This window comes from Sinocyclocheilus grahami, unplaced genomic scaffold (assembly GCF_001515645.1).
Source record: "Sinocyclocheilus grahami isolate Dianchi unplaced genomic scaffold, SAMN03320097.WGS_v1.1 scaffold175.1, whole genome shotgun sequence".
Lineage (NCBI taxonomy): Eukaryota > Metazoa > Chordata > Actinopteri > Cypriniformes > Cyprinidae > Sinocyclocheilus > Sinocyclocheilus grahami.
This window is the reverse complement of record NW_015505354.1, coordinates 182,587-197,196: the sequence shown is the minus strand read 5'-3', so window position 1 is coordinate 197,196 and position 14,610 is coordinate 182,587. Positions and strand designations below refer to the sequence as shown.

The 14,610-nt window shown below is 36.0% G+C and overlaps 1 protein-coding gene and 1 pseudogene across 1 annotated transcript in view; one reads left to right on the top strand and one right to left on the bottom strand.

Moving 5' to 3' along the window:
- The first annotated feature begins 104 nt into the window (after positions 1-104).
- On the top strand, positions 105-2,856 carry LOC107593724 (PRELI domain containing protein 3A-like; annotated as a pseudogene).
- Positions 2,857-6,352: 3,496 nt separating this feature from the next.
- The window catches only part of LOC107593637 (F-box only protein 32-like), an 8,838-nt gene continuing 580 nt past the window's right edge, over positions 6,353-14,610 (bottom strand). Inside the window, exons 2-9 of the mRNA XM_016283447.1 lie at positions 14,065-14,174; positions 13,938-13,987; positions 13,762-13,854; positions 10,127-10,220; positions 8,121-8,305; positions 7,453-7,635; positions 7,142-7,285; positions 6,353-7,024 (exon numbers count right to left, since the gene is read on the bottom strand). Coding sequence (XP_016138933.1) covers positions 6,935-7,024; positions 7,142-7,285; positions 7,453-7,635; positions 8,121-8,305; positions 10,127-10,220; positions 13,762-13,854; positions 13,938-13,987; positions 14,065-14,174 — 949 coding nt within the window. The 3' untranslated portion in view covers positions 6,353-6,934. The remainder of the gene's footprint in view (positions 7,025-7,141; positions 7,286-7,452; positions 7,636-8,120; positions 8,306-10,126; positions 10,221-13,761; positions 13,855-13,937; positions 13,988-14,064; positions 14,175-14,610) is intronic.

Below are 14,610 nucleotides of genomic sequence, written 5' to 3'. Positions count from 1 at the left end.
CGTTTGTAGCGCAACACTGATGTACATCAAGTCGTCTACAAGCGTCAGTAGCACAAAGCTTGATCTCTATTGGTAGTTGCTGGTTTAACAGTGAGGTTCCGTTGCACTTGATTAGATGAGGAGCATCTCGCAGCCGGTATAATGGGAGCAGAGCGAGAAAACACGAGTGTATGAGATCTACAGTCCACCATCGTTTGGAGGCACGTTCAAATTGTCGCAAAAATGAAGATTTGGAGCACTGAGCACATATTCAGGTAGAGAAAGCAGCGTTTAGCACAAATGCAGCGCTCGCGTGCACAGATTCCAGCATCCTCTCTGTCAAGATTTGCATCCCGAGTCCCTTTGGTAGCGCTAGAATCCGAGAACAGCGTAGCTCGCTTCCTTTGGACATTTTTGTGTATTTAGCTTTTAAGCAATCTATTCTTGCACATAACACAAATTTGAGCATAATTTGGGCCTGCTTGTCGGTTAACGTCTATTACAAACGACTCACTGTAACTACTCATCACGGAAACCTAACGACATTGATCCCCCCCCCGACTGTCAGTGAATTTCAAAAGTCGACTAAAATGTGGTGTATTTCCATATTGATAAAGAGCCTAGGCTGGTTTGATGTTATTTCAACCTGTTCAGGCTGGTCTGCTTTAGAAAGGATTTTTTAGCTACCCAGCTAAACAAGCCGACGAGACCACCTCAAACGAGCTAAGACCTTAAACCAACTAAAACCACCAAACAAGCTCAGTCTGTTCTTTTTTATTCAGCATGATTCATCACACCTCCAAAACAGAATTGTGCAAACCGTATATTTCCTAGTTTCTTTTTTGTTGTTTAGTTGTCATTAGTTTCACTCAGAAATTATTCATTATGTGGAAATCAATTATTTCAAACAAACCTTTTTTTAAGGTCCCAGCGTCTCTTGTTATGGACGTGATGTTCGTTGATGATAGTGATGAACACTGGCCAAACAATTCTTCCTGCTTGCATTTAAACTAAATTCCTTTGAATATGGTTTGCCTATGAGGTCAGTGTGAGTACAGTGATGTTCCTCATAAACCGCTGAAATCTATTGTCATGTGTTTTTGTTTGTATTCACGCAGCTACCCTTGGGAGACTGTGATCAAAGCAGCTATGAGGAAGTATCCTAATGAGTGGACGAGTGGACGTTCTTGATAGAAACTTGGACACACATGGACGTCTACACAGTCATCCGCTCCTCAGCACAGAGTGGGGGCTTCCAGGGGTTGTCAGAGCGGTCAGAAGATATGCTTCACACTGCTAAAAATATTGTCTTCATGTCTATTGAACTATGTAGTCTTCATATTTATTTATATATGAAAATATATAATAAATGTGAAAGTGTATATAACATTCTAACAGTACGTAACAGTGGTTCGCAATGTTTTTGACTCCAAGGCCATATTTTGTCCACAACAATATTCAAAGGCCCCATGTTTTTCCAGTTGTTCATGGTTTACTGAATAAAGATTAAGGATAAGGATTTTTAAACAATATTTTTATACTCAGAATTTCTACCTGATAAATATATTAGAGCTTAGCATAACTAGAAATCCATATATATCCAGGTTTTTCAAGACAATGGGGACCTTGGTTCTTCAACAACTGTCACTGAGGCAGTGAATTAAAATAAGAAATATATTTGATTTTCAGTTGTTTTGGATCATTTTAAATAATTTTACATCTTATTGAGGCTCTCTTGGAAGTTTGCTGGGGCCTCCTAACTGAGAATCTCTGGCTTATAAGAATCTTAAATGTTTTTTTCATTAGATTTTGGGGACAAATCGAACCATCACGTATATAAAAGAGCATTCCATTGTGGACCCAGAAGGGAAAAAAATGGAGCTCTGCTCAACAAATGTGAGTATTTGTTTACCATCTGACAGCTATTAATTATTGAAAGCTATTCTAATCAGATTATTTTGTTAATAGAAAGTGGTTTTATCGATATGACATGAATTCTTATCTTCATTTTATGCTGTACTAAAGAAATTCCTTTTCTCCTTCAGATAACCCTAACTAATTTAATATCAGTTGATGAAAGGCTCGTCTACAGGCATCATCCAGAAAATTCTGAAGTGTAAGTAAATCCAGTTGTAATCGTATTTTATGTCATTGTCATCTAATTGTAATATCTGTATGTATATCTATGCACATACATGCAAGCCTTACAAATAGAAAGTAATATAATTATAAGTTAAATCAAATATCAAACTAGTAACACCAGTTTCTGAAAATGATGTTTGCTTTACTTTTGCAGCACTGTATTAACCCGAGGCAATCATCACGGTGAAGGGGATCAGTCTGAGCAGCTACCTTGAGGGGCTGATGGCTCTAACCATGTCAGCCAATGCAAGAAAGGTAAATCATTCTGTATAATGTAATGAAAAATATTAATTTGACCAGATATCCTTGGAATATCCCACCTAACATCATGTCACCGTGTCACCATGTCACGTGTTCATTACAAATGAAAGTTTGCTATTTTCTGAATAAATGGGAACTTAGTAGTTCCTATTTTCTTGCTGACACAATCAGAGAAGGACCAAAAATAAGCAACTTAAAAACACTGATAATGTGGTTTTGTCCCTGTCTAGGAAACCCTGTTGTTTTTGTGGATGTTTTTTGCTTGTTTTTGTTTCTATGAAAAACAAGTAGTTTCATTAATAGTTTTGTCTTTTAGCGATTCAAAAAATACATAGCATATATGAAACATTATACAAGACTCCAAATAAAGTATGAAGCTCTAAAGGTTTTTTTTTGTCAAAGGGATGGGACGCCATTGAATGGATCATTCAAAACTCTGAAAGGGAAAATGTCCCTTTGTGTGACTTGTGTTAAACAGGTAATGTTTCATCTAGCACCTGTTGGGTGTTGCAAAACAGAAATGACATGTAGTGGTGAGTTTTGTCATATGCATTAGTACTATAGGTTATTTAATAATATACATTTTTACAAAATAAATATTAAATTTTTTTTTCTGTATATATATATATATATATATAGTAGAAAAGTTACAATGCATATGTTTGTTAAATTTTCTTTAACAGTTCAGTGTATCAACTTCAACAAAAATTATGTAACTTACATTTGTAAATTGTTTGATATTTACAAACATTGCTTGTCAAAGTATATAAACAAATAAATGTTAAGGTCTTATGGAGCCCCCTATTGGCGAGACAGCTATAAAGAAAAACTGTTTCAAAATATATTAAATAGCGCTCGAAAAGCTCAAATGGTCATACAGCATTTTGTTTTAGCATTTTTTTGATTATTATTATTATTTTACTACTTGACTTAAAGACTGCCTTGTAATTGTATATTTGTAACCTCTTTAATTGTTTCCTTAATTTTATTTTTTCAATTAAGTATAATGAAATGGTCATCGATCACAGCTATTATTTTCACTAGTCATAGATCTACAAGCCTTAAGAAACACGAAATAACCTACTTGACACTGTGTAACGCTCCTCCACTGGAAAAAAGCATGTCAGCATTTCTTTCACAATGATGAAACACTACCCACTAGAAGTAAACAAACTGAAACTTGGTTTGTAATTGAGTAATCTAGCAGTTCCTGATGACCAGTTTCAGAACAGTGGTGTTCTGAAATAAGGATGCAACGTTTTTTCTATTTTTCTTTCTTTAAAAAAAAACATAAATGCATGTCCCAGTCACATTTCTTGGTTAAATAAACATTAGTTACACTATCACTTACACTATAACTAATCAATATTCTTTTCATTGAAGCCATGTGTGAACGTTACATTTATTTTACGGCTCATCAGTCATCAGAGCTCGGTAAATATTGGTCACAGACATGAAGATTTACTTTAAATTTCACCAAGCTGATTACTCACTAAAAACTCCCACATATCATGTTTTCATGCCATTTTAAGTCTTATTTTGACACGTGGTTATTTCTAAGTTTGTGAGTTGTTTACTTAATTTTTTTAATGAGTCTTCGCCATTATATTTGATAATTCAGACTGATTCGCGAACACTGAATGCGCATGAACACAAGAGGCGGGATTTATCGCATGAACCAAATACAGCTGATCATAACCAGTCATATCCAATCATATCACGACGATGGAGGCATTGTCTCCTCTCATGTGATTTTCCCGCACACTTCAGGGGGTCTGTTAAAGGGGACATATCATGAAAATCTGACTTTTTCTATTCTATTCTATTATCCATTTCTATAATCGGTTCCATGATGCATCTACCAACCCAGAAAAATGTGAAAAAGGACAACCCAGTAACTTCCTTTGGGCAAGCCTTTCTCTGCAAGCATGTGAAAAAAACAAGCTGATCAGATTTCGCTCCCCTAGTGACTTAGGAAGTGATCATATTTTAATATCACCGCCCCTTAATCTGAACGTTTCCAGCGCTGCTGTTACTTAATATACAGATCTAATATAAACATGTGATTTCTTTCCCAGCTGTTTACCTTCACAGACATAACCGACTGTGTTTTTGTAACTTATTTGTGTTTTTAACATAAACCTGTGTGTATTTGACAGTTTAAGCGCAATAAGACATAAAAGAGAACTTAGTTTAATACTCACATGCTGTGTGACAGCCGCATCGGATGTGTGTGCTCAGAAAACCTTATATCAGAAGTTCAAACTGATATGGCTTTAAAATGCATGATTTCAGCGCAATATACATGATCAAAACCAAACAGATGCTTTTTGACAGAGTATTTGAGGTAGGAGCTGTAAAGGCAGATCCCTATTCTGGAAAAGTGGGCGGGGAGCAGAAGCTCATTTGCATTTAAAAATACAGGCAAGAAACAGCTGGTTTCTGCTTCCAATCAAAATAGGCATTTTCAAAATGATATAATAAATTATCTGTGGGGTATTTTGAGCTAAAACTTCACAGACACATTCTGGGGACACCTGAGACTTATATTACATTTTGTAAAAAGGGGCATAATGGGTTCCCTTTAAAACTCAATGGGCTCAGGGGAGGCGATAGAGACGCAGACGCCCGCTGTAACTTTACCTGCTGGTGTCGCTGTTGGACAGTGTTTCTTTAGAAAAACGAGTGATTTATACATTTTTTAATGTTATATTTTGTAATATTGGCGTCGTTTTATTTTCCTACTACAATTTTTTTTTCTCATCCAATATTCCAATATTTTGAGGAGACACTGCCTCCCTTGCCTCCTCGGAGGAAACGCCCCTGATATATATTTCATAATGTAATATTTTCAGCTTTGATATTGTTGAAGAGACTGAAACGTCTTCATAACGTATTACCTGACAGTCAGACTCAAGCCTTTTGTTAATTAAGGCAAACCAGAAAGTCTTCACAGTCTTTATGGGGGCTCCATTTCTCATTTAATTGTGACATTTTTATGCATTTTTTATTCGGTCTGGAGACAAATACGTTATTCATAATATATGCTAATAAAGTAAATGCCATGGTATTAAATGTTCTTTTAATGCCAGCCCAAAGTCTGTTTTTTCTTCCTGTGGAGGGTGTGGAATTTATTCAAAGAAACTAAATTTTAGAAAATTTCTTCTTTTAATGCTAGTTTTTCTGTGATGTGTATTTATTTGATTTGAATAGTTATGCACATGAAGAGCTACACATTGTATTCATGCATAAATATGGTATTGGTTAATTGTGCTGTTTACTGGTGGCAATGTTTTCTTATAGCAAAATATGCAGCACATGACGTGACTGCATAAAAGTGGTTGTTAATGATATTTATATGACTCATAGCACAATATTTTTTCATGAGATATATTTTAATGTCAAAATGTGTAATTCAACAATAAAACTAATCTATAAAAAAATACACATTTTTAGTACAGAATTATTTAGTGCTTTGTGTGATGCAGTCACAATTTAATTGAGTTGTTTTAGGTAAATACAAGTACCCAGTATCACACATACTTGTAGACCACATCTATAGTTTAACAAAAACCATAGTCACCACCGGACATATTCAATTAATAATTTATCAAAAAAATTGATTGTGGGTTATTTCATCAACAAGTCCAGTGACTTCTTGTTCTTTATATATTCTCATGTATATATTTCTGTATTTCTTTGTCAGATATGTCCTTCCAATACCAAAGATAACATAGTAAGCAGAGAAATACAAGTTGGAAAAAAGAAAATCCAAAACATGCAACAGGTGACGAGTTATTGTGAATTGTGATAAATTCACAACAGCATCTATATAAATATTTTATTCACCGATTCCCTTATAGAACTGAATACGACCATTTTATTCAGAAAGAACTATATGCAAATTAATGACATCTTTTAAATTTGCTGATGACCACTCAGAATAAGTTTACGCTTCAGATCTGCTTACAACATACTTGTGTATTTATTGTGTTTAGAAAAACAAGCATGTTTAAATCACAAACCACTGAAAATATCAAATGTATAAAAGTGAAAAAAAAGTACTTAGAAAAGTATTGCACACCAGTGTTAAGGCCATTTTGGTAAACATTCCCATTTCATGCACTTGCTACAGCACCAATATGCTATCTGAAATTCATACAATAAATGTTTGTGTTGCCAAAAATCAAACCTATATTACATTCACAGAAGAAACCAGGGCATCCTGACAGCATAAGGGCAACTTTTTATGCATGTAGGGTTAATTTAAACATCCTTTTTCTAATCTTCAATGTAACTTTTCCTGGAGTAAACAAGATCCATGCTGAATAAATATAAATAAATCCTTTATAAATAAACAGAGCATATTTTCCCCCCAACACAGCTTTTTAGTTTCTCATCTTGCATATTTCTAAAGTACATTCAGCTTCCAAGCTTACCACAAAACATTATGACACCTGCTTCTAATGCAACCCCATTTTTCCCTGCCTCAAGTCATCCAGGAATCCTTTGCACTATTGACACTATGTACATGGCAGCAATGCAGTGCCCCCTAGAACTTGAAAAGGTTGATAAAACCCTGTGGAGACACGGCCTTGCAGCAGCTCTCTGGGTTGTTGGCAGTGCAAGGATGATCTGTATCCTGAAGTGAACAGGGAAAAAAAAAAATCAGTTATTGCCATAAAAGGACCATAAACGAAAAATGGGTCGACATATTTTCAAATAAAATGTGAAAAGCTAGAAATTAATTTAATCTCACCTTCCAAAACAGGATGTGGCAATGTGTGCAGAACTGTAATGTGTCACTGTACTGCTCCTTATGAGGGTAGCACCGGCACAACTTAAAATACATCTTTTTCCATTCCAAATGTCCTTTTTCTGACATCATTAGGCGCTTGCGGATCTGTGAAGACCATAGCAAATTACTTTAGCTGAATTTAGTGTATGCAAGGTATTTATGAGCAGATTTAAGATATAAACGGTCACATAAATAAGCAAGATTCATCCTCTCTGCCATCAAGCAAGACCTTAAGAGTGTTACATTCCATTTGAAGAGCCACAAACGTGTACCTGTCTGTCTGTGAAGTGATACTGGCAGAGTTTCTTCCACAACAGCCGATCTTCTGACAGCACAGTAAGGTCAGGGCATACCTGACCCAGGCTGACCAGATCTCGTCCATCTGAGAGATGGTGCATGATGTTCAGCTGTAAGCTAGCCGGAAGATCAAGGAAGGTCATCCCTGTGTTTGTGGGCTGGACAAATGAATGAAGAAAAAGTGTTTCTGTTTACATTCACAATCTGAGCACAATATAAAGTATTTTCTGTATGCCATCAGACAGTGTTTTTTGTAGCATTAAGGGATAGTACACCCCCCCAAAAATAAACTTATTGTACCAGTGTTGTTATTGTCAAATAAAACTGACAAATGACAGTGAATGGCGACCAAAGATGTCATGATTTTTACTGAAATTTAAGTTAATCAGAAAAAATACAAATTTTAGTCCACAAGTAATATTTAAAGTGCTTTTGTGTTGTTGTTTTTTTTATATATCCTTTTCCATCCACTTTCATTTTTCAGAAAAGAGCAGCTAAAACATACTGCTAATCTCTCCTTTGGTGGAAGAAAGTCAGAGATTTGGAGTGACATGAGAGTGAATAAAAGATGCCAGAATTTTAGAATTGATTTTTTGGTTGAACCAACCCTTTAACGAAATAAAGAAGTGAGGTTTACACTTACCCGGTTGATCTGAATGTTGTCAAGCTGCTGTTGCCACTGTAGTATGTTCTCCATGCGGTGCACCCAGATGTTGATGTTCCCCACAAGGACAGACTTGCCCATGTCCTGAACCAGACTGCACAATGACGCATATAGTGTCTGCAGCAGTTCTTTAATCGGTCGAACATTCTGCTGATCCTCAAGAACTGGAAAAGAGTGCAAATGTTTAGTTAGTAACTACCAGTTCAAGGACGCACAACAACAGTACCACGGTGTTGACAGGATCTGGTGTGTGTCACAGGATACTTTAAGTTCATGCCTGATGCTTTCATAACACACATATCAAAACAGAATACCTTTCCGTTACACTGTAAAAAAAAAAAAGTTGACCTAACTCAAAAAAATAAGGCAACCTATCACACTCAACTTGTTAAGTTAACCCAACTAGCAACCGACAACTTAAAAACTTTAGTTCGTCTAATTAATAAAAGTCAGTCTTTATACCTTTCCGTTACACTGTAAAAAAAAAAAAAAAAAGTTGACCTAACTCAAAAAAATAAGGCAACCTATCACACTCAACTTGTCAAGTTAACCCAACTAGCAACCGACAACTTAAAAACTTTAGTTCGTCTAATTAATAAAAGTCAGTCTTTTTTTCAAAACCTTCTACATGTTATGGGTAGTATTTACCTCTTAAAACTAAAGACAAACATGTATGCAGAGACAAATGTATTAAACAAGTTGCAATGAGATACACAAATACAGTATCTCAGAACATGATTCTCAACCATGGTGAGGATCAACAAATTTTAAATCAGTAAAAATATGAACTCTGATCCACAAGACAGCTAACTGACAGTGACAACAGCAGCAGCAGCATAAATTAAGCAAGTAAAATTTAAAACAATTATAATATTTTAGTAATTATTAACAAATGTTTTCAAGCAGCAATGCATGCTGGGAACTTGTGCAATATTGTTCAGTGTAAAATTGCTTGTTCAGATGACTCAATTTGAAAAGTTCATGTTATGGGTAGTATTTACCTCTTAAAACTAAAGACAAACATGTATGCAGAGACAAATGTATTAAACAAGTTGCAATGAGATACACAAATACAGTATCTCAGAACATGATTCTCAACCATGGTGAGGATCAACAAATTTTAAATCAGTAAAAATATGAACTCTGATCCACAAGACAGCTAACTGACAGTGACAACAGCAGCAGCAGCATAAATTAAGCCAGTAAAATTTAAAACAATTATAATATTTTAGTAATTATTAACAAATGTTTTCAAGCAGCAATGCATGCTGGGAACTTGTGCAATATTGTTCAGTGTAAAATTGCTTGTTCAGATGACTCAATTTGAAAAGTTGGGAGAACATTTGGATATGTTGTGAACAAATACTTGAGTATCCAAGTAAGGTAAACAAAACAACTTTTGTTAGCGACGTGTTCAGAGTATTTTTGTTCAGTTCACACAAAAAAAATGTAACCGACTTCTAAAAATTCTTTGTTCAGGCTACTTTTTTTACATTGGTTAGTAGAACTTTTCGAAAGTTGGATTTTTTACAGTGTATGATTAAGACATATAGCGGTTTGGGTATGGCATGGGCTACAAGTGGGCAGTTTAGTTTCCCATAACAACCTGCACCTTTGTTTAGCTGAGATGACTTTTGGTTTACAATACAGCTGAGGTTCCTGTTTGCTCTCCGAGGCTTGTCGCTCTTTCCAGCGCAGGCAATTATGACATTTGCATTCAGCTATGAGCTACTGGTCAAGCCCATCAAACTAATTTTGTAGCAAGAGATTGCAGACAACAGAATAAACAGCTATTCTGTTATGACAGATGTTTGCCTAATTTTGATATCTTATTAACCACAAGAGAATTTCAGTACAAGCCTCAGAGTAAATAAATCACAGGCTTTGTGAACATATAAATGTAAACACACATTGTTGAGGTTTCACATTGGCTAATAATTTTGCATGAGATGGTGAAGATGTGAGACACTAGCAAGAAAGCTTACCTTTTTGCACAACCCTTTCCAGAATGTTCATGTAGTTTTTCTGTGCTACTCCGCTCAGCGAAGGCAGTTGGGACTTGGCGATCAGCTCCAGCAGCTGAAATGTTAGACATACATTTTTTTAGAGGTCAGACTAAGAGACTGTGTGTTCCAGCATTACATTCCACTCTCTTCAGCCTTGGCAAAAAACAAAAGGCTCAGAAATGGGATGCTCTCTTCCCTTACAAATGCATTCTGGCTTATGTCTGTGTCAGCAGTGTTGTTGTTTAGACATTTTGAAGACCAAAAAAAAAGGGTAACCGTTCCTTCAGATGTTTCAAATGGACTGTAAAACAAAGTGCTAACTTTACTGTAATTCTGTTTGTGTATATGCATGGAATCAGTTTGACAAGAATAGATTCCCAACACCAAGTTCATTTTCAAAAGGAAGGACAGCCAAGAGCAGATAGTGAGAGCCGTGTCGTGTTGGGCGGCATTACTGGCATGTAATATCAGCACAATCCACATCATGGAGCAACACTGACCCACACTCGACCCAGCAACATGTGAGCATTGTCATTCTCCCCCTCCCCTACAGCGAGCCCCTGATGACAGCCGCTCCAAGTGCCTTTTTGTGGAAAATAAAAGTTTGGGTTGGTATGATATTTTTTAGGTTTTTGAAAGACGCTCACCAAGGCTGCATTTATTTGACCCAAAAAAAAAAAAAAAAAAACACTTTTCTATTTTAATACGTTTTCAAATGTAATGTATTTAAAATATTTTTAAAAATTATTCCTGTGATGGCAAAGCTCATTTTCAGGAGCCATTACGGCAGTCTTCAGTGTCAGATGATTTCTTTATTTTAATTTTTTGCTCGAGAAACATTTCTCATTTTTGTTTTTGTGTAAATCAGGATTTGTTTTTGACAGATAGAAAGTTCAAAAGTGTTGGGCGGCATTACTGGCATGTAATATCAGCACAATCCACATCATGGAGCAACACTGACCCACACTCGACCCAGCAACATGTGAGCATTGTCATTCTCCCCCTCCCCTACAGCGAGCCCCTGATGACAGCCGCTCCAAGTGCCTTTTTGTGGAAAATAAAAGTTTGGGTTGGTATGATATTTTTTAGGTTTTTGAAAGACGCTCACCAAGGCTGCATTTATTTGACCCAAAAAAAAAAAAAAAAAAACACTTTTCTATTTTAATACGTTTTCAAATGTAATGTATTTAAAATATTTTAAAAAATTATTCCTGTGATGGCAAAGCTCATTTTCAGGAGCCATTACGGCAGTCTTCAGTGTCAGATGATTTCTTTATTTAAATTTTTTGCTCGAGAAACATTTCTCATTTTTGTTTTTGTGTAAATCAGGATTTGTTTTTGACAGATAGAAAGTTCAAAAGTATTTATTTAAAACAGAAATCTTTTGTAACATTATAAGATGTCTTTTCCGTCACTTTTGATCAATTTAATTGCTGAATAAATTATTACGAAAGTACTTCAATCTTACTGACTTCAAACTTTTGAAAATAAAATAAAAGGATCTAAATTGACTAGCTTGATGCATATTTTATTTTGCTACCCTTTGGAATAATATGACAATTATTCATAATGGTGTCAGGGTTAGTTGCAAAGACATGCAAAAGCTATTCGTATTAAATAGTTATCATTATAAAAGGTAAATTCATACAACTAAAGGACAGTGATATGATGTACTATGATATTACAAGGTATAGGGCTGCCCTCGACTAAAGATTTGTCTGGTCGACTAGTAGTCGTTCAGTTTAAGCATTAGACGACTAATCACATTAAATTAAATGTGATTATTTAAATCACATTTAAATCATGCTAATGAGTCTTTAATTGCCTACATAGCCTAATAAGCACTCAAGCACACACATAAAGCTTGCCACAGCACAACAGAAGTAATGATGATGAATGTGTTAGAGAAAAACAGTAAGATTAAATGGCATTAACATTTTAATAATCTATTGATAAACTAGTGTTTTCGGCTTAAGAGATGAATTCGGTGACACTGACTCATCTCCACAGTATTGGATGCGCTTGCATGCAAGTTTCATATGGATACATAATATGAGAATATTTGTTTTTTTTCAGATTTGAATTGCTTCATTTGAAAGTAGACATTTCACTCTATAGGTATATTTTTCATGTCTGTAAAGCAAGTATACACAGAGTTTCGCGCTCAAGTTCACAGAGGCCGAGAGCAAGCGCATCCTGTTTGCTTACATTATTTTACTAAAGCGCAATGTTTTGTTGTTATAGTGAGTGTACACAAATAAATGTAGAGGCTTTACAGATTCAAAAGATGTATTACTCTTATCTGTATGACCAAAATGACAGAGTATTTTAAGAGCAAGCGACTGCATCGGTGCCCTCCATCTGTAATGATGTGAGCGCTTCTGTTCAGCTTTCACACTCCACATAGACACTTGAACAGCGCACATTTTTCTAGGTTAACATTAGATTGAGTGGCCATGTAAAGTTGCTACTACTTACATTTTTCAGATGATAAGCCATATATTTGAGGTCGATGAATGATAGGCGAGCGTTTGGATGTACTGTATTACCACAAAATCCTGCCGTTAAAGATCTGTCCGTCGTGGACTGCGTGACCTCACCACTTCCTGTGGATTTTTTTTTTCTGCAACTAAACGACTAATAAAATTTTGGTCGACCAAGCCTCTTCTCGTCAACTAAATGTTAGTCGACTATTAGTGGGTAGCCCTAACGAGGTATTAGTGGTCTTTGTTTCTCATAAGTTGTCTCAAAGGTCTGTTTTTCCATCCCTACTAAACCTGATCACTGTAACTGAGCTCTAATACAACACCAGCGCAAGCCCAGACAAGCAAGAGACAAATTGTAAGATAAACCTGACACTACTGTGTCTCAACAGTGCCTGGAAACTTCTAGAAAAATAAATGATGCACATATGATGCATTGAAGTGAATTTTAATGACCTTAGCCAAAAAGTTCAAGTAAACAACTTGATCCTGATTCTGTGTTTACATGTCATCTGAAGCGATCACAAGGATTCATGACCCAATTCGCCAGCACCTTAAGCTCATCATAGCTGATTCTATACCACAGTGGAGTCAAATGATCGGATCAGAATTCAGGGTCACAATGCAGACAGATAGAGTGAAGTGCCCGTGGGGGGGGGGTTAATGGGCACCTAAGTCACTTGACTTTCCGTTCTGGTTTCATAAGCTTTCTCAACCTCAGCTGTCTGTTGGGACATTGTGTGACAGTGACCTCAACCTCACACTGACCTGTGTTTATCTGCTCTTAGCCAATGACCTTTGCTTTCATCAATGGAACAAGTAAATCTAGAAGAACATCCTCTCACTAGTGACCAGAGCAGTAATGGCCATCTTTAGGGTCACTTGAGTTTAAGAGACTTTAGCTACACAAAGAGTTAAAATAAAAACACAGACACATATACAAAAGCACAAACATAGTCCCTGTGCACTTGCCATGAAACTGCCTCAGAGGCCTTTTTGTCTGGTGTGCGATAAGAATAAAGACAGTGGCAGATACCCAGAGCCCAAGACTTAAGTTAACCCTTACTTCAGAGACTGAGCCTGGCTATTGTAACTGTGTGCTCTGCCACAAATAGATGGGCGGAAACTCACCCTTACGACATAATTGAATCGCCTGGTGTCCTTGATGGCACTGCAGAAGTCCAAACGATTAAACGCTTCACCCAGAGTACAATATCCATGACGCTGTGTGAAATGATCAAAGAGGAGTTAGCCGACTACAGTACTTATTCACACGCTGTCGTACTGCAGAAGATAACAGGCCTTACCTCTTTGGTGCTCCCTTTGTGGACATAAATCCATTTGTCTTTGTGAAAATCTGCAATGAAGAAATAAGTCAATGTTTTTGCAGTTACAGCAGTTCGAATTTCACAAAGAAACAGTGACGATACTCACAAGGAATCTTTGTGTTGTTGTTCAGAAAGTCCTTCTTTCGCTTCTTTGCAGCCACATCATAATTAATGCCGAGGATCAAATTCTCCTTGTCATGCTCTTCTTTGCAGTAGCTGAAAGCACAGTGAAGTAGTTTATAAATGCTTCGTGTAGGATATATCTGCATAGTTTAGCAACCTGTTTGATGGGTAATTGTACAACATACAGCCACTATCAATATGCAAACACGTAGCCTGCTGATAGGCCCTAAACCAATTTCTCATCTGTACTTACAGCAACAGTTCTAGAAACAGTAAATAGTTCCAGCATATGACCTGTCCCACTGTCAATGTATTAATAGCAAGGTGATTAACAGATGATGAGTAAACACAAAAGGTATTTTATATGTTTACCACAGCTATTTACTGCAGTCCTGAGAGTGCTGCATCTCCATCGATAATGTAAATGTTTTTTTATTTTGTACACACACATATATACATACATACTAATGTATATATATATATATATATATATATATATATATATATATATATATATATATATATATAT